At 37.9% G+C, this 21,275-nt stretch overlaps 1 protein-coding gene across 1 annotated transcript; it reads right to left on the bottom strand.

Moving 5' to 3' along the window:
• Positions 1-1,096: 1,096 nt before the first annotated feature.
• Positions 1,097-16,897, bottom strand: ACTR8 (actin related protein 8). The gene is made up of 13 exons (XM_026677420.2): positions 16,472-16,897; positions 14,392-14,562; positions 12,937-13,047; positions 11,816-11,920; positions 9,517-9,690; positions 8,632-8,725; positions 7,144-7,276; positions 6,271-6,424; positions 5,352-5,447; positions 4,724-4,864; positions 2,276-2,540; positions 1,919-2,082; positions 1,097-1,318 (listed from the first exon to the last, which is right to left on the bottom strand). Exons 1-13 carry the CDS (start codon positions 16,613-16,615, stop codon positions 1,175-1,177), a joined length of 1,896 nt encoding a protein of 631 aa, XP_026533205.1. The 5' UTR covers positions 16,616-16,897; the 3' UTR covers positions 1,097-1,174.
• Positions 16,898-21,275: the final 4,378 nt, after the last annotated feature.

Below are 21,275 nucleotides of genomic sequence, written 5' to 3'. Positions count from 1 at the left end.
GCTCCTCCTGTTTAAGGTCTATATAAAACTGCAGGCTGAAGTAATTCATCAGCTCAACAATCAGTATCTTCAGCATGCTGATAATAGATACATCTCAACCCTGAACCAGCCAAACATCCCCCAGATCTTGGATGGGGCAGTATTCAAATCTAGATGATGTTCAACACACAACTTCTGCTTGAACAGCATGAGGCCTTTGCATAGCTGTCTTGTGGAACACTTGGGCCTTTCAGACAGCCACTCATGCCAGACTCCCTTTTTGGTTTGATTTCTGCAAAATAGTCTGCACTGCCCTTGAATATTACTGCCGCAACATAGGTAATGATGGGAGTTCCTTAGTATATTCTTCACAAGCTGCATTGCGTAAGTAAGATCCTACTTTCTCCAAAGATTTGTGTAACTCCTACTCTGATTGGCATTTTCCCAAGATTTTGGGTAAAGAAAATATGGTCCCCTTGTATAGGGTTTTGGAATTAAGAATGATGTCTAAAGGTATTTTAAAAATATATTTCACATTATAATATTTGGTGGGTCTGTTTTTTTGTGAGAAAGAGATGATAGATATATAATTGTGACTTTCCTGGAGCTGCCTCGGAGTCAGTCAGTCTAAATCTAATGAAATAGAAGTGGCTTGTAGATGCTTGGACAATGTGTGTTTAGTTGCCAGGAAGTTTTGAAAGCTGCAATCTCTGTACCAGTTCTGCCAACTGGCATTATTCCAATAGGTGCCCAGGTCTGGTGTCCTGAACGTGTGCACATCTTGTTTGTGTTTTTGATTTTGTTTTTTTAGAAAAACTGCGTTGTATTTTCTATCGCAGATTTCACTAAGATCATAATAAAATATTCAACCAGAATAGTATTTTTCAAGCTTGGCAACTTTAAGATGTATAAACATCAACTCTCAGAATTCCAGAGCCAGCATGGCTGTCTGGCTAGGGAATTCTGGAAACATGGCACGGCTGGCTCATGAATTCTGAGAGTTGAAGTCCGCACATTTTAATGTTGCAAGTTTGAGAAACACCGAACTAGAGGAAAGGGTTTAGAGAAATATTTAATACCATTATACCTTATTTTTAAATGATTCCAGAGGAAATAATTTTTAATCTGTTTAATTTATTTAAAACACAAAACTAAGGATCAAGGAAATGTTCTATTATTTCTAAATAATACTGGATCACCACACAAATGCAGCTCTTTCACGTAACATACGAACACCAAAGCGCTGCCATTCTCGTTGATAAATCCAGAGCTCCTGTGTTGTATCTAGGCAGGCTAGAACAGCACCACCTTTCCAAGCAATCAAACGTGGATCCATGTCCTAATATTAAATGGATATAAAAATACCATACAATTAAAAATCAAACACGATCCCATGGCTGGTTCCTTGAACTCTTACAAATATGGCTAAATTCTAAAGGCTCTAAAAGAACAGATAGAACTAACTCACTCTTGAAAAAAAAAAACATATTGTTACTTTGCTGACTGCTCCAAAGACTGTCATTGCTTTAATTGTCAAATAGATTCCAGTGCATACTTTTTATCATAGACTAATTCAATTCAATACATATTAGAATAATAAAACTGATGCTACATGTAGTCATTATCTACAAGAAGATTTTGTTATTATCACCTACAAAAGATTTCGCCAATCCCCATATAAGTGTACTTCCATACATACAAGTGCCATGGGTAGGTAATTCTAGAAAACCCTTGGATGCTGCCACTTTGGGGGATGTGGTCATTTCAATCTATGCTCACAGCAGTACTGTGGGTGAAGCATCCTTCTGAACGGAACAGAGAGCCTATTGCTCATCTCAAAATGTGTCTGATTACTGCATAATTAATTCCCTCACATTTCCTAATGCTACTCCCAGCTGCTCTCCTATTTGAAAGCCTGCATAAATCCATACAAAGATACCTTTGGTCTTGTAATGACTTCTACGTTTTCAACAACTCTCCTGAAAGAGGGAGGCATTTTGTTGAGAATTCTGTGTTGAAGAAATTCTTGAGCCTTGTGGAACATCAAGCCACCTCCAACTACAAGGATTGAACTGTACATTTTCTTTTTGGTATCATCTGATGCTAGAAAAGTGCACATGAAAGAATTTTAAATAAACTGTAGCAAACAAATTAAAAAAATAATGATTAATACAATAATTGGAAAAGTATTAAAACTATTTCATACACACACTGATTAAAATTTACTGTGACTAGCATAAATCTTGCCTACAATAATTAGTATTACATATCACACAAAATAATACAGTTTTCTTACCACAGCAGTCAATGCTATGCAAAATTGCTTTGTCAAGACCTAAAGCTTTCCCTTCAAACTGAGATACAGCAGTTTTTCGGGACATGTGAGTTGTTAGCATTTCTTCAGATTCATTTCCACCAATAATGCAGTCACTATGAGAACTGCCTAAATCCACTTCAGAATGATAAACATTTTCAGCAACACTTGCAGATTGGCCTCGGAGATCTCCATCAAATCCACCCAGCTTGGTCATGGATTTTCGATCAGCTGTTGCTTTTGCAGACTGGAAAAAGGAAAAATAAGATTATCTCTCAATAAAACCAAGCACAAATCCTGCCCATAACTTGGGCTGAAGACCACCTAAAAAGGCTCAATGCTGTTTCTGTCCCTTCAAGTTTATTTCCTAATTAGACCCAATTCTTAATGTAAAAAAGTGTTGCAATTGACTCTCCCATCCAAAACCATAGGCATGTATACATTGGATGAGAACTGACAACACACAACTGAATCAGTACTTAATACTTTGCCAATTTTTAAAAAATATATCAAAGTAGTTGACCACAAAAATCCAGAAAAACACTTAAAAAACCCTCAACAATTTCTCAACAAATTCACAAGCTTTTCTATTCACCAATAAGTTGCTGTTGAAAATAAGAAAATGCATGAGCTGTAAATGACTACAGATGTGCCTGCTAAAAAGTGAAAGAATACAGAGAAGAGCATAAATCTGAAGGCTAAAACAAAGGAAGAACATATTCTCATAAGCACCTGAAGGCAGGACAAGAAACAATGGATGGAAACTAATCAAGGGGAGAACCAACTTAGGAGTAAGGAGAAATTTCCTGATAGTTAGAACAATTAATCAGTGGAACAACTTGCCTCCAGAAGTTGTGAATGCTCCAACACTGGAGATTTTAAAGAAGAGTTTGGACAACCATTTGTCTGAATTGAGATAGGGTTTCTTGCTTGAGCAGTTGGACTTTCCAACTTTGTTATTTTATTCTGTTACACCTTTGGAAATGAGCCAGGAATTAGCATTTGCCTGGGTGGGAAGGTTTGTATAGAGCATGGTTGACTCAGGAATTCCGAGAGTTGAAGTCCATGGTTGTACAGTTGCCACAGTTGCCCATCCCCAGTATAGTGAATGGTAACCCTTTTTCTAATACCTAAACAGGACTTTCCTTCCTTTTCAGTCTTTCTCTGTTCAGTTACATTTTTTCCATCCTTTTTCATCTAGTTGTAGTACTAACAGGAGAGAGCAGGGACATATATGTAAAATCAATTCACCCAGGAGTGATGGATCTTGCATCGTATTGCCAGACTTACCATCTTGACTACTTCGATTCCCCCACACTGGGTGAATATGTGCATTTGTATCTCTTATGTTTTTATGTTACTAGGTAGTTGTGAGAGAAAAAGTTTGGTAGAAGTGAGGCATCAATAATTTTATACATAGAGGTACTTTGTTTTATAATTTAAGTATTTCAATTAATACGAATGTGTGGTTTTTTTTATCCATATCCTTCCTTTTCTATGTGGCTTCCGGCAGGGGTATATGCTAGTGTCTCACATATATTTTAGGGGGAAACTGAAAAATTGGTTTCAGCTGAAATTGGCAAGGTTAGGTTGACAAAACAGACACTCTGATTGCAAATAATATTTATCTCTATCTTTTTCCCACTGCCTATTCTTTTCAGGGCAGCAAATTTAAATTTAGAGTATTCTTTTTTCGTAAACATAGTGTATGCTTCTTGCCTATATTGGATATTCCCAATGTAGCCAATAATTACATCCATTCAACTCAATTCTATAACTTCCAAATAGGAATCCTATATATCGATTTTAGTTTTTTAAAAAAAAAACCCTGAAAAAGAAGGTATCTAGGTAACAAAAACAAATTAAAGTATCATAGTGATTATAGTTCAGGATAGTTGAACACTGTAAACGTACATATAAGCACACAAGCACAATTACACATAGAGAGACTGTGCCAATTGTAATAGCTGTCTCTTGTCCTCTTTGGCATGATTGCAAGAACTTCTAAAATGTCTTCTTTTATTTTAAATTATGTGCAGTTTCTTATGACACCTGTGTATTAAACACTAGATAATCTTATAGATAGCTGAAACAAGCCAGCTTTATAAACGATAAGTATTAGTTAAAAAAGCATGCTTAAGTTATAACTACCACATGTAGTTGAGAAGCCCTGATCTGACTATATTCTCATCCTCATAACCTGATACTTTTCAGATCTGCTGGTCTACATTATCCTTAGTCAACATAGCTATGGGCACACAGAAATTCTAGCCCAACTTAGTGGGAAATGTCAGAACATGGCAGGTCATATGCATAGAATTCATCTACCAATACTCTGGAAAGTGTTAAGTAAATAGAATGAGACACCGAGTTCACTGTACAGTATACAAGGGGGGAATCAAAAGGAGAGAGAAAGCCACGCACACACACCTGGTCTTGCTTACTTTGGGTAGCTAAGAGATAATGTTCGTCATGAGGGTCCTCTGGATCACCTTGAGACCTGTGCTGCAAAACTATCATTTTCTGACCCACAATTCCAAAAGTTGCTGGGTAAAATAGTGCCATTGGAGCCTAAATGTGAAAGAAAATAATTTCAAATTATTGTCAATATTTATCCATAGATTCCTCCATCTTCCTTGCAGTTGGGTTACAGTTAAACAACCTATGATTAAATATGATTAAGAAGACCATTTTTTCTAATTAATCAGAAGAGAGTTATGGTCCCATTACTTCCTAGGAAAATTTATTTTAATGTTTTTTCTAAAAATCCAAATACTGCATAGTCCTTGGCCAAATTACCCACCATTTAGGTAGGTAGCATACAGTTTACCATGGACTACCATCCAATGTGATCTTGCTACCCTAGAGTAATAAACAAGAGAACAGTAGCAGTTTCCAAGTTCTCGCTGTTTCCCATTGTCATAATATACAATGCTTGAACCAACACAAAATAGATTGATGGGAAATTTCTAATGGAACTTTTTTAAAATTTAAAGCTCAGAAGAAATGTTCTGTTTCGTTCAAAGCACTATAAGGGATGCATCTCACAGTTTGTTACCTGTAACTTTTCATCTCCTAAGCGCAACTGATACAACAAAGCTGGAGAATCTGGGTGACGGACTTGAAACTCATGATCTTTCAGTCCAGATAAATCCTAATAATAAAAGAAAGTATAAATATTTTATAGATTTAACTATGAGTGTATACTTTGAAGTAACACACTGGGTTTTTGTTCATTGGATGCCTTCAAGTCACAAAACTGGATGGTCTGGATAATTCCCTGTAGTTTTCTAGGCAAGATTTCAAAAGTGGTTTAACAATTGCCTCTTTTCTAGGGCTGAACAACCTGGCCCAAAATCATTCAGCTGGCTTTGTTATCTAATGCAGCAGTCCCCAACCTCTGTGGCTTGGCAGCCTGGCTTGAGCTGGGGGGGGGGGGGTTTCCCACCTCTCTTCCTTTATCTCAGCAAACATATCCAAAACCCCTTCCTCATATTTTCCCCACAAAACAACCCTCTGAGGTGGGTTGGGCTAATAAGAGAGTGACTAGCCCGAAATCATCCAGCTGCCTAACATGCCTAAGACAGGACTAGTCTCCCAATTTCTTTATTTTTTCTTTTTACAACCCTGTAGTCCCTTAATACAGGGTAGAGTCAGGGTAAATGGATGGAGCTCAGAGATTAGTGGCTAGATTAGTGGCCTGACACCTAGGTAGACTTCATAGCAGATATTTTTACTTTGTGCCCTAGAAATAAAACATCTGCCTACTGCCTAGGATTGACCTCTCAATCTTCCAAGTGGGAGGTGAGAATCTTCACCACTAAGTCATCATAATTCTTACTTACTTTTCCCTTTTCAGTGTCATAAACACATTAGTTTTATAAACTTCCAGATGCATTCTCTATCCATTTTAAAATGCCTCGGTCATTAAGAGTCTGACATTTAAAAATGCAGAACTTGTCAGTTTTAGATCTTACCTGGTCTAAATGGCAAAATGTTTCTTTTAAGTGCTGGAGAAGAAGACAGTCTGTCTTCTTAACTAGCTGGCAATCTCTATAAGGAAACCCAGCTCGCTGCATAAGCCAATAAAAACATCTTGATATGTCACAGCCACCATATGCAAGACGTAACCTTAAAAAAAGAGAAAAGCCCACACACAGTTGTCAGAACATAGGCTTTTCCAGAAGAAGCTATTTAACTTGAAAGAAATTTAAAAACATTTAGAAGAAACATTATAGTCATGATTATTAATCCAGTTATTTATTTGGTCCAATATGAATTTTGCTGTACCAATCTTTGATTTTCCAACACAAAAGTTGCAGTGATTTTTAAGAATGGTTCAGAAAGATTTTCTTTTTTAAAAAGATAATTAAAAGGAACTTATAAAATATAGCTAATCCTAGACTTACGTCCATAGTTTAAGAATGTAAATCATGGGGGTGAAAAAGTGGGTCTCCACATTACTGGACCTAATTTTATGACCATTTTTACAGCAGTTGTTAAGCAAACCAGTTGTTCACTAAGGGCTGGCTTTTGCTGGAAATCAAAAGTAAACACTGGATTCTGGCAAAAATATAAATCACAGTCATGTGACAGCAGATGCCCAAAAAATGCAGCCTGGTTGCCAAGTGCCCAAAATGTGGTCAAATGACCATGGGAGACAATGTTGGAACTTCAAAATGGGTCATTAGTAGTTTAGGGGATGTCCACTGAAACTTTAAACAGACATTGAGTAACTAGTTATAATTGACGACTATTTGCGCAAGATTCTTTGGCCAGGATAAAATGTTAAATTTTACTAAAAATATTAAATGTATGTAAAATGTTTGCTCCTAATTTTTGATTGTTACCTGGTGTTATGATGTGAAACCCCATCTTCAACACAGCAGATGCTTGTCTTCTGATCCCCCACATCAACAACACATGCACTGCCTAAACCACTTCCAAAAGTAGCACATACAGATTCTTGATGCACTATTATTCCTAAAAACAAAAGGATGCTGTAACTGCTATATACTATCTCTATTGTGCAAAGACAGCTTTGCATTTGTCACAGACTCCAGAACAATTTACAAACCCCATTTTATAAAACTCTCAATTTATGTGCCCATTGTCAATGAAATAAGAACTGTGCTAAATTCCACCTGTGTCTTTTGTCAATAGGTCAACTTACCCAGAAAAACTATCTGCGTTTCACGATTCTTTATTTCCCAACTAATCACTGACATTTATATAAACTTTGTCTCTCAAAGTACAGTATAACTTGTTAAAAAAAGGACTTTTTTTTTTAGGTCTAGGGCTGCATTTCTCCCCTATTCTTGGAAATATATTTGAGAATCACATTCAAGATTTGGGTGTGTGCATGCACACAATAAAACTCTGCTACTTTAAGGCTCAGGAATAAAACTTGCACTGAGATAACCCAACCCATGAAACAAGATGTACATTTGCATGTCTCTTCCAGCTGCCAGAACATTTGGGCTAACCTTGCTTCTAAGTCTGTGATTTCTTAAAGACTTCAGCATATGGGATTTTGATGGTTTAGGGTGACCAAAGGATGGAATTGGCTCAATCCTTTCACCAGTTACCATATTAAGGACAAAATTATTAACTCTTGATACTCAAGTACTACTCTCACCCACAAACAGTGATTGGTTAGTACATAGTACAAATTGTTTTTATGGCACAGCCCTGCTGTTCTGAAACTAGGGATGGATTGAGAGGGAAAGTGAATCATATTGTTTGGCAAATAAACATTTATAACTGGTGAGGAAGCTGGTGATTGTGCAACCATTCCCCTTATAAAGTATAGGAGAGAGGGCCAAGCCAGGGGGAGGAGTCAAAGGAGAACTTAAGTCTAGAATCCCTATGTGGGCACAAGAGGGCAAAGTCCAAACACTTCCCCCCACCATGCCCTTGAACCTTATCTAGTCTCACCCACGCACAAACTTTCAAGTCTAAGAAGATGGTTGCATATAGGCTTGAGCAATAAAACAGCTAAATGAACTCTTCAACTCTTCAGTCGTTTCTTAAGAAACTGCTATTGGAATGTAGAAAATACTTCAGATTATTTTTTTTTTGGCAATGTTAAGTAAATAATGAGAAGATTGTTAAGTATGTGAAAAAAAAGTTTACACTGCCTAGACATACTCTAGATAGGTTTAAATCAATATAATTCCATCTTTATAGCCAGACTTGCATTTCAGTTTGGCAGTTGAAAATAATGGATTTATCACTGGATGGATGCGTGGCAAGAATCACAAAGATAAAACAATTGTGACTGAAATGCAGAAATTAATTTAAAACATCATGGTAGCAGATTATAGTGATTTATTTACCTGAAAAGCCCATTTTCAGGAGAGTCATATTTACGATTTCTTTCACATGCTGCTTATTATAGATGTCGGGAATTAGTAAAATACATCTGTAATACTGAACAAGAGAAGGGAAAAAAGAAGAGGGTGTCATGTGACAGAATGACCAATGCCATTTGACAAGTAATGACAAGCATCTGAAATAGGGGGTGGGTTTTTTTTTTTTTTTGGTAAATGCTAATGTCAGCATTTAAATAAATAAAATAATTTAGTTACCCAGGAAATGGTCAGTGTAATTCAGGGGTGTCAAACTCGCGTCGTCACGGTGGCATCACATGACCTATTGTGACTTTCCCGCCTTTCGTTAAACTGGGCATGGGCGTGGCCAGCACATGACACATCTGGCCCGCAGGCCGTGAGTTTGACACCCCTGGTCTAGTTTCTGTTTTAACATCTACCCGAAGTCACTGGGTGAGATCATCCAACTGTTTCGGAGCAGATATCATCAATATGCTAATGATACTCAGCTATATATACCCCCATCCCACCAACTGCCTGAATTACAGCTTGGTGGCTCTATCTCATTACCCTGAGGCTGTCAAGGACAGGTGGGGCACAACAGGCTTTAGTTCAACTCAAGCAAAAGGGTGCTTGGCTGCTGTGTATTTTTTATTTTTATGCTACGTATTCTGTATATTCTTTATTTTATTGTAGGCCACCTAAGAGTCATATATGTGAAATGGGAGGCTACAGAAATCAAGTAAATAAATTATTATTATAGATAATCTAGACAATATGTAAGAAAGTGAACATGGTATATGGCCTTAGGGTATATTAATGGCAGTACTACAGTAATGGTAGTAACTTGACTGTCATTGTTACATTCATTTGACATTAATCATTGTTCACCTTCAAATCCTTTAGAGATATTTCTAGATCTTTCTGAATTGCATGCGACCATATGTCCTCAAGATCAGCAAGAACTGCAGTAAGGGAGCCCCCAGCTCCTAAGTGGAGGTTCAGCTGTCCCCTCCGAATAGGCCAATGAACATTGTAAGAGTCCAGAGGATTAACATATAATGCCTGAAAGGGATAAAAAGAAACAAGCAAAACACCATTTCTATTAATAGGAACAGTTTTAATTCTGCTGAGGGGGTTATCATATGCAATATTAACTTTAACTTTATATTTTAATATTTTACTCTATAAAAAAATTACTTATTATTAAATTTATTCACCACCCATCTCTCTCCTGCAATTCTAAATATAAATTAAAACACACACACACACATTTCATGCAAAATTTAATCACAACTATTTGGAATTTCCATATATCATACCAGCCTAAATATGGTATACTGTCAAAATGAGGCTGCAGCTGATGTGGGAAGGAGCCAGAGTCAATATGGATTGAAACCACAATATTATGTAGCTATCTGTACATATTCCATTCCTCTGGTCAACTTTTTCTCCTTTGTGACATATCATCTTTTTCTCTTTCTTTGTGCTACTTGAAATGAAATGAATGGGGAAGCCAGATTCATTTAACAACCATGTTATTAACTTGGTTATTAACATTGATTCACTTAACAATTGTGGCAAGAAAGGTCATAAAATGGGCAAAATCAGGGGTGGGATTCTACAGGTTTGCACCTATTCTCTAGGACCGGTTGTTAACATTCTAAGCAGTTCGGAGAACCGGTTGTTAGAAGAAATTACTGGCCTAATCCTGTAAGGAAGGCAGGAAGGAAACATTCTGGTGTTGCTTATAGAAACTGCCTCTCTGTTAACCCTTATTACATTCTTATATCTCAGGAACTTCTCTGGAGTTTTTTTCCTCCTCCTTTGCTGGTACTTTGCTTGTGTGGAGTGACCATTAAAGTTACAATGGCAGAAAAAAGTGACTTAGGACCATTTTTCACACTTACGACTGTTGCAGCATCCCCACAGTCATGAGAGGCCAGGCGAGGAGATGCGTGCCTCGATGTGAGTGATGTTGAGTTGGCCACGCCCAGCCAGCCACATGACCACCAAACCACGCCCAACAACTTAGCCACGCCCACAGAACTTTGAATCCCACCCCTGGGCAAAATTCACTTAACAAATGTTTCCCTTAGCAACAAAAATTTGGGGCTCAATTGTGGTCATAACTTGAGGACTACCTGTACTTTGTTTTTTTAATTGGAGAGAGAACAGAAAGCAATACATTATATACAAATGCCCACTGCTCAATTACACATTATTTAAAAATGCATAATATTTTGCCTATTTGGGTTTCCTGGTGAATAAGTTTGCCTTTGGCTTCCAAATTTAGGACCATTTATTTGCCACTAGCAATAAAAGCCACAATGGCCAGAGAAGCAGAAAGAAAAAATGAGAGGGGCATTTTTTTTAATAAAATAGAATCAGAAATGAAAGAATAAAGAAGTTAAAAAAAAACACGCACAGAGACTCCACAAAAGGTCCCCCCTAAAAAAGCAGAACAGAGTAGGAAGTAAATGAGAAAGGCAGTGCTAAGACTGGGGGAAAGAATAATTTTTGATCTGCCTGTCCTTAGTGGAGAAGAAAATTAACTGACTCTTGGATGACAATGGTCACAAAACCAATCAGAATTAATGAATACGGAGCTTGAAATTGTTTGACAAATATCACTGTTGTGCCATATTACATTTGCCTCCCAAAAGTTGTTTCAGAAAGTACAAAAGCACGAATGCTGCATGTGTCGGCCATTCTTTAAGCAGCAGTTTCTTTTCTTTAGATAGACATGCTGGAATAAATATATTTCAAACTATGGTTTTGGAGAACATTACTAGGTCAAACAACTTGTTCAGGATATAATTAACTGCCCTCTTGAGGCAACAAATGGTAAGCAGAAATTTACATACTTTGTGAATGTGATATTTGTAGATGATCGATTAGAAGAAATGAATTATGCTTGGAAAGCTTGAGAGAAATAGAAGAAACCAAAGACAATGGACAAGATGGATGGAAATGATCAAAGGGATGTTCTTGGAAGAACTATGGAATCTCACTGAAGACAGATTGGAATCATTTATCCTTACTGGAGCAAGGATTGACCTTCAAGTAAAGACAGTTTATGATTGCATCAAGTCAAAATAGAGCTCTTAAAGTTGCATACAGTTTAACAACTTTTAAATCAAAATTACACATGTAACTTTACTGCATTGAGGAAAAAAAGAAGCCCTACCTCTTCACCAACAAGATATTCTGGGTGGTGAGTAGTATTTGTCCATTTTGTCCCAGAGCTGTGATCTAAAATAGCAGGTCGCATTTGTCTGTTGTAAGATCGGATCTAGAATAAAGTGATTTAAAGAAATCACTTAAAAATAAAAAAAATCATGCTATAGACAAAAATAATCTTTACTTTAATAATGCAGGGTTGTTCACTTGAATTCCGAGATCATGTATATTCCTAAATATTGTCCACTGTCTTTGAAGACAATCCTGAAAGTTCAATTAGTCCAAACTATGGTGAGTAGATATTGAGGATTGTGAAATATGATAAAATACAGGTGGTCCTCACTTATGACCATCTTCAGCAACTGTTCAAGCTTATGATAGTACTGAGTGACAGGTACTTATGACAAATCCTCATACTTACAATGGCTGCAGTGTCCTGTGGTCACATGATCTCCATTTGCAACCTTCTACACTGTTTTTTTACAAGCAAAATTAATGGAGAAGCTGGTAGAAGGTTGGAAATGGTGACCATGTGTTGTCATGCTTCGTGAAACCCTTGGATTTATTTAAGAATGGCAACCAGAAGTTTTAGAATGTCCACCACTAAGTAGTCTGGTGATGTGACGTGGCACTTTATAATCATGCTTCTTAGTTTCGGAAAGTCTTAGTCCCAATTACAGTTTATGCATTATTATTACTGCATCACAATTAATTTTGGAGCCAAATTCAAAGTGCTGAAGTTAACTTATAAAATCCTTCACTACTTGAGGCCGTAATATCTGAAACAGTACCAAATTAAACCTCATATTCCAAAAGTCTATGTAAGCTACTAGGCACTACTTGAGAGAGGTCTTTTTGGCAATAATGCCAGCTATTGAAGTTCAACATACAGAATTCTACTTGAAACATGCCATTTTAAGTCTTTGAGCTCAAAAATCTTTCCATTCAAAGATCTTTTTATTTATCTGTGATACTTAATATTTAATAGACTCTGTCTAAAGTGCTGAATTACTGCAAAGTTGATTCTGTGACCATTTATCTTCCTCTGAGCTTTCAAATTTCATCAGACTTTACTGATTCTGCTTAAAACATGCTATTAGTATTAACCACACTTTATAAATGGGATACCTGATCAGGTGAGATAGGTGTACGTCTGGCACCATTTGACATCTTCTTAGACCATATTGCTTGGTCAACCATTTTAAGCCCATTTTGTCTTTGTTCAGTACTTTCTGGTTTCTAAATAAAAATCAGTCAGTAATTTAGTCCAAGCCTAGGACTAATTATTTTATAGTTATATTTTAGTTATATCAGTTAGTTATTTCAAAAACTAACAATCTACAACCAACAATCTATTACATTAAAAAAAACCTACATCATATAAAAACTCAAACTTCCATATTTCGTATTTCATTTTATCCTCCATAAAATGGCTGATAAATTGGTATCTAAGCTAAAAAAAAGCAGGCAACAATTGAATGTCATTTTTCAATTGTTAAAATTGAAATTTAAAAATTTGTTGATTTACAGATTTGGCACTGCCTGAATAGTTGCTGAAATGACCTGATGTCCAGATCTGCCTGCTTAGCTGGGCTGAGACTTTGGGGTTGGGGGTGGTGAAAGAATTGGAGGTTAACTCTGAACGTAACCTCTGCCCTCAATAATCAAACTAACTGCTGGGTATGTTCTTATTTCATTATCCACACATCCTAGCATACTTACTGCTACCAATGCCACCTCAACAACCTGGAGAGATAGGAAAATCCCTATGCTATGACTGAAGAATGGTAATAAAGGGTGTCCTTTCATTTTGTTCACTTCCCCTATCTTGGGGAACCATCCCTACCCCCATCAAAATTGTGTATTTGGGAACTCAAGAAGGCTTTTCTGGTGGTATCCTATAGAAACCGCTAATGATAATATTGTTGACATTATACCTGCTGGAACTGATGTAGCAAGGGTCCCCAATTTAATATGGAGGAAATTCCTTCTGAATAAAATCCTTGTTTCAGAAGTCAGATGGAGAGTTTAGATACATATATTGGTTATTGGATGTTAGACTGTTTAATACCTCAGACTCCTGTAATCCTGAGCATTACATTCATCTAGTAACAAGAAGATGCTACCAAAGTTTTATGTGGGCTGCAGTCTGTGACAAGATGACTGTTATGTGCTAAGTTCAGTGTTTTCCCTAAAGCAGAAATAACATTATTGACCAAATATGTTCTGCCGTCAAAGGAGAAAAAACACAGCTCCCATATCTAGAAACTGGATGATGTAAAATTTTTTTTAGCTTCCACACATTTAGAAAACATACAAATAATCTATTTATATCTATTGATGATGGTAATTCAATAAAAGCCATTTGTATTCCCCCAAAGAGTCTACAGGGTGGAGTAAGTCTTAATCCCCCCTTGTATTATTTGTTAGGCACAGTGCACAAGTAGAAATCACAGCCATAGATATGAGAAGATTGGAAAACAACACAAATTTAGCATACAAGAACAAGCCATGAAAATAATATATTTCATATAAGCAAAAACTGTTTCAGTTTCATGTAAGACTGAAATATTGAAGACTTACGTTGAGTCCTTCTCTTAGAAGCCAACTGTCTTTGTATGAGATTTGTCCTTGTTGTTTATGTCTTCTTGCGATGATGTGCGGGATGCTAACAGGAAGCGTATCTGTGGCTCTTCCAATCCTTAAAGTCGTTGAGCCAGGATGTATTACAATAATGAAGTTGCTCTGGATTTGCTAAAAATAATAAAACAAGCCCATATTTTATTTTGAAAACAATTTTCTATGACAATATTATAAATTAAGCTTATTCCATTGTAAGCTACCCTAGGTTTTTGAGTTACACAGTTTCATTGCAGACTCCCTTTATATCAATAAAAAGTTTTTGATTTAAAAGCAATTAAAAAATGCAGTATACTTGCACACTTCCTTATACAAACCTAAGCAAAAAATCATATATGTATGCCTCAATATGGGGGAGTAGAAAAGTAGATTGATACTTATGCACGTTTATCTAGAAATGGCTCTATTGAATAGGTTTTACTTTAGAATACTTACATTATATCATTGCAAATAATTAAGTACATTATGTACTTAATTTAATATGATGTTCCCAATTTGATAAATTCCTGAGAGAATCTTAAACACCGGAGAAAGTATTTTTAAAATCCCAAAGATTTTCTTGTACAAGGGTCCCCATGCAATATTCACACACAAGATAGTATTTTAATACTTGGTCTCAGTGGAGTTTATTCTTACTAAGCATAAAGTTACACAAGAGACACATTTGAGCAAATGCTATAGATAGCACAGGTAGTTCTTGACTCACAATTGAGCCCAACATTTCTGTTGGTAAGCAAGACAGTTGTTAAGTGAGTTTTGTTCCATTTTGCCTTTCTTGACACAATTGTTATGTGAATCACTGCAGTTGTTAAGTTAGTAACATGGTTGTTACATAAATCTGACTTCTTCACTGATCTTGTCAGAATGTCACAAAAGGTGATCACAGACACTGCAACTGTCATAAAGTCATACGTCAGAAAGTTTTTTCAGCGTCTTTGTAACTTTGTATGGTCACTCAATGAATGGTTGTAAATCAAGGACTACCTGTATCACTTCAAGTGACAAGTATGGCCACAAAATAAGTCAATTGTGCAACCCAGCTATAAATACTATGACCATATGTCTTCCATTATAAAGGGACAGTCCTTTATTTTAGAAAACTGTTCTTTAGATTTATTTATTTTCTTGATTTTGGTTTTGAATTTTCCTTTGTAAAACAAAGTTATAAACAAACTTTTCTTGTAATCCTTATGAACTTCTTTCAGATTTTACACCCTTTTCATGTTTCTCCTTGATTTTTTTCCAAGAAAATATGGCCACTGTACTTCTAAATGAAATAGGAAAAAAAAAATACCCTGCATTCGTAGGGAGGAGCATGCAGTGGTATAACATTAAGTCTTCTCCTCCTGACTCACTTAAGGCTTTACAATCTATATATCTATATCTATATCTATATCTATATCTATCTGTCTGTCTTCTATCTATATATATATATATATATATATATATATATCTATATATATATATCTATATATCTATATATCTATATATATATATCTATATATATATCTATATATATATATATATATATATATATCTATAAATATAAATATAAATATAAATATATATATATATATTTAAAGACCCGCTCAAATCCGGGGCATCAATAGGAACGACTATAGTCCAAGAAAGCACTCATTTCCGCAACTAAGCAAACTAAACTAAGGGAATGCTTGATCAAACCGAGCTCAAGTCCCGATGGCTACCCGGACGCAGCCATTCTTAAGAGGTAGCCCGTGCTGCTTCCGGGTTGACGCTTGGCTTCCCCGGCTAGTGGAGCACCCGAGGCCTTCCGGGTGCAAATACAACCGGGGATGGTGGGGGGCTACCGAGGCAACAACAAAAAAAGCAGGCCTCAATGACCACGCGCTGCCGAGGAAGCTTTCCACATCGCCGGAGGCTTCCTGCAACTCTGTCTCGGTTGGAGGCAAGACCAGCTGCGAAGAAGCCCCGGCGTTGGAAAGGGCTCCGGAGAGGACGGCGCAGCTGAACCCGATCCTTATGCGCGGGTCACGGGGCTCACCTCCTGCAACGAGTCGGGCACGGCGGCGGGGACAATGGGCCTCTTGGCACCGCGCTGCTCCTTCTCCTTGTCGCGCTCTTTGTCTTTCCCGTTCTCTGCGGCCGCCGCAGCCGCGGCCGTTTCCCCCTTCTCCGCCTGGGTCATCTTCTCGTTCGCTCCAAGGGCCGGCCGGGACTCCTCCTCCTCCTCCGAGGGAAAGCGGCGGCGAGAGCAGACGCCCGCCCCTGCCTCAGCGGCGAAGTGGGCTGGAGGAAGCGGGGTTGCGCTTCCTCCGGGCGATCAAAACGATCCCGGGGTGGGTTGACTTCCCGGTGACAGGGAAACAAGCCGCCGATCACGGCCGGCTATTTTTTATATATTTATTTTCTTAAGGGCCTTGGCGCGCCGCCTTGTTTCTTGGTTCCTATAGTTCTTAACCTGGGCGATATCGCCCCCCAGGGGTCGATTTTGTTTTTCAGGGGGGCGATGGAACGAAAAGGGGCGACGTGGGGGCGAAGGAACGGAAGGGGAGTGATGTGGGGGCGATGGAGCGAGAAGTTTGGGGGACACTTTTGAGACTTTTTTCGTACAGTGAACAGCTGTATATCTGTCATACAAAAACATCAGATCCCTCGCTATTAGTGGATTGAACTGTGTTTTAAAATGTTCTGTAAAAATTTTCTTTGTGTCTTTTTAACCCTTTTTACAGGATGCATGAATATATATTTTCCTCGAATCTCAATTTGGTTTCAGAGTTTTCGTCTTGAAATTCTTAGTTCCTGCATTGCGGTTTGTTCTTATGCCCTTTTTTATATGTCTTTTTGCATCTTAAAATTCACTTGTGATTAAATCATTAAATGTTACTGTTTTTTTCGGCCATTTCATTTTCTTGCAATTGAATTTTGTTTTCAGTGGTCATTGCATTTAAGCGTCTTGAATAAATAAGATAATAATGAAATACTTGTATCACAAAGTTTGGGAGTAAAGTGATGGGTGGCATCAGAATTTTTCACACAATTGAGATATGGGAAAAAGACTGGAAATAAATTATTTGCATCGATATGTCCTGATGACAATTTTAAAGAAAACAAAAAACGTGTTTGCATAAATTGAAGAATTATTTCCCTGTGTTGTGATTGAGAGGTTATGTTGGGGGAGGGGGGTGATGATAACTTCCTCAATGGCTCAAGGGGGCGATTCTTTCAAAAAGGTTAAGAACCACTGCTATAGACTCCTTGTAGGTACACCGAAACAGTGAAGGCTGTTCTTCTGTTGCTGGGTGCACCACCGATGCCGCCTCCAGGGAGCACGTTATTGTAAAAGTGGCTGAAGCCAGACCTCAGTTTGAGAAAAGCTGAAATTGGCGAACTTCGTCACCTCCCAGGCATTGGGCCTCTGAAAAGAAAAGAAAAAAGAAAAAAAACCAATTTTAAAATAAACAATCTTTATTTTAGGGGAGGCCCAAAAATGAGTTCAGGAATGGTCCACAGAGATTGTAATAATCAGATTTCACTAGGCTTTGCCTTAGGTAGGGCTGCTTAAGTTTGGTCACTTGAAGCTGTGTGGATTTCAACTTCCAGAATTATTATTTTTCCTAGAGTATTCCTGCAGGTGCAGGGTCTGCTTTTCAGATCATTGAATGCCACTGCGTGGTCAGCAGCAGCATCTCCAGGGCGCAGGTGGTATTCAGCAGGTTCTGACCAGTTCTGGAGAATCGGTAGCAGAAATTTTGAGTAGTTCAGAGAACCGGCAAATGCCACCTCTGACTAGAGATTTTACAGTATCCTTCTCCTGCCACGTCCACAGAACTGGTAGCAAATTTTTTTGAATCCCATCATTGGTGCAGGCCTGTGGTTTACATGTCTTTGTTGACATGTCTCACCATCTTTTGTTTTGGATGCACGCGAGGTCGCTGGCCATTGACTTCTAGTTGGTAGGCTACCTTGGCAATGCTGAAAGCTGCTTCCATTCCAGCGGAGCTGGCCTTCTCTCATCTTCCCTGTAATTGGTGCCACACCAAAATGCTGTTGAATGGTGTCACTTGTGATGTGGTCAAGAAGGGAGGTGCCTGATATCCAAGGGAGCATTTGCATTTCCATGGCATGGAGATAGCTTTCAACCAATATTGAGGAATTCTGGGAGTTGAAGTCTACACAGCTTCAAATGGCCAAGGTTGAGAAGCACAGCCTTAGCGGATAAGTGTGAACTCAGCTGCTTGAAGTTAAATGAAATGGATTTTTGAGTAGGAGCTTGCATCATAATGCCAAATTGTTTTCTTTCAAACCAAACCGTAGCATTCTGGAGGTTCTGCTGAATTGTCATTATTGGTACCTACCACAACCTACCCTATGACTGCTTCCTGGATTCCCAGCACCTCCATTTCATCACTTTCAATGTCCCAACACAGCAAATCTAGTTGGCCTACTCACCAATTTTTCCAGTTTATCCCTGGTTGTTTTTTTTACTTTCCCCATTCCACAAATACAAGATGTTATTATACATATGACCAAAATTTGCATCCATCTGTTAATTCTTAGCATAAAATGGGTCATGAACAGAAAGCTTGGGACCTCCCTATTAACAAAATACCTGAGTTTGGGGATGGGGGTGATATTTCAGCCAAGATAGTTTATTTTTTTCTTACTTTTAAAACTGAGCTATTCCTACTAGATGCTTCCTACTAGAAATCACCCTAACAATGATGGCGAACCTTTTTGGCACCAAGTGCCCAAAGCCTGTGTGCAGGCATGTGCATACCCAAAATGCAACATGCGTGCACACCCTGCACATGCATGCACCTCTGCGTGCATGCCCCCTGCATGCCCGTGCCCCTGCACATGCATCCTGCCCCCGTGCATGCATTGCAGACTTGAAGACCAGCTGGCCACCAGGAGGCAGGTGCTCGTGCAGGCGCAGCGGAGCTAAGCTGGGGCAACAGTGCATGTGCCCACAGAGAGGGCCCTGCGTGTCACCTGTGGCACGCATGCCATAGGTTCACCACCACTGCTATATACCATTTGAATCTCTATTTAACAAGGTAGTTTTATTAACAAGGCTTAACGTGGTATTTTTTGAAATAATAGGAATCTGGCAATGACTAAATGATGTAGTTTCCGCCTTTAGAAAAATATGCAAGTTTTCCTCCCAAGTTTTAAGGGGGGGGGGAACCCTGGTGTTCTTCTCTTGAGTCATTGTTTCAAGGCTGTCATCTCTCTTATTGCTAAAATGCGCATAGCATCTGCCAGGTTTCCTGCTCCTTTTAATGCCACAGGAGAAAAAGCAAAGGATTGCTAAAAGAATGGCATCCTTACCTCTTAACATCATATTTAAAAAGAGAAGAGAAAAATTATAAGATCTTGGCTGAAGTTTATTAAAGTTTCCTAAAGCTGTACAGCACATATGAAAGAAGAGTTTTACAAATGCACTAATACCAGCAAAGCTCATTTCCTTAAAGCAGAAAAATAGCTGTCTCCTTTGGAAAGCTTCTTTCCTTCCTTTGTTGACCAGCTGTGTATTTGTATGCAGACATTTCCACAGGGAACTGCTGGCACAGCTGTACCTGCACCCACATGTGCAAACAGCCAGAGGCAGTATTTGGAGCTATCTCAAGGATGTACGACTTTACTAATTCAGAAGAGGGGGGGGGGGAGCCTTACTTTTGCTACTATATTTTGCAAAGCACTCTTTAAATGTTTTATCCAGCCCCTGTAATGGTCCCTTTTAAAACCAGTTTTATATCCACTTTTAAATAGAAGTAATCCTAATGCAATATGCCATCAACTTGCCAGCAGCATCCTTTTCTATAGATCCAGTCAACTTCCAAACACTCGGTCATATACAACTTTCAGCATAAAAAAGAGCAATATACAGCTGACAGAAAAATGCAGAAAAAAAATCTCAGAATATACTAATCCGTTAAAGAAACTTAAGAAATAATTTTTTTTAGAAGGGAGATTCCAGTATGAAATTGTATTTAAATTGTCCCAGAAAACTCATTAGAGCTTCCTCTGTAATGGTACTTATAGATGAATTGGACTCCCATACATAAACAGAATGAAACTTAAGGGAAACTGAGTTAGAGTCTAAAACTCTTGGAGAGCATTTTGCAAATGAATAAAAAAAAAACAAACCAGGATTTAGTGTGAGGATTTAGCAATCATGATAAATGTACTTTTATTTATATATTTATTAACATAAATTGAAATAAGGTCATATTTTACATTTGGGATTTAACATGGCAAAGAAGAGGTCAAAATGAAACAGATCATAAATTATAAGTAACACAGATAATGGGTGTGGATAATGGGGAAAAAATGGGAATTATAGTTTTCAAACAGCTAGATGTCCACAGATGGTCTGCTGACTTTAAGCCATAATCAATTAGTGTTCAAAACACAAGACACCATTTTCCTTCAAAACATAACCGAGATAACCAAGATTTGTATGTGTGTGTATATGCTAAAATTAGAATAAAAAAAAAAAAGAATTTGAACATGTAATAATCTCACCAAAAGCATTTTAAGGTATAATAGATCTAGCGTGAGGGGGGGCAACTATGGCCCATTTATGACCCGTGGACTTCAACTCCCAGAATTCCTGAACATACTGAGCTGACTCAGGAATTCTGGGAGTTGAAGTCCACAGATCTTGAAAGGGCCATAGTTGCCCACTCCTGATCTAGTGGGATGTTAGAAGTAGCTTAAGTTTGTAGCAGTTTCTTCCTGATCTTAACATACATATTCTGAGATTGTGCTTTTTTAAGTCTTCATGTGCACAATTTGTCCATTCTAAAATATTGATTACAATTAAATGATCCCAACTCAGT

This window comes from Notechis scutatus, chromosome 2 (genome assembly GCF_049901735.1).
Source record: "Notechis scutatus isolate UNSWTSFEM ecotype Mainland chromosome 2, rNotScu1.2, whole genome shotgun sequence".
Taxonomy (NCBI): domain Eukaryota; kingdom Metazoa; phylum Chordata; class Lepidosauria; order Squamata; family Elapidae; genus Notechis; species Notechis scutatus.
This window is presented reverse-complemented; position numbering and strand designations above follow the sequence as displayed.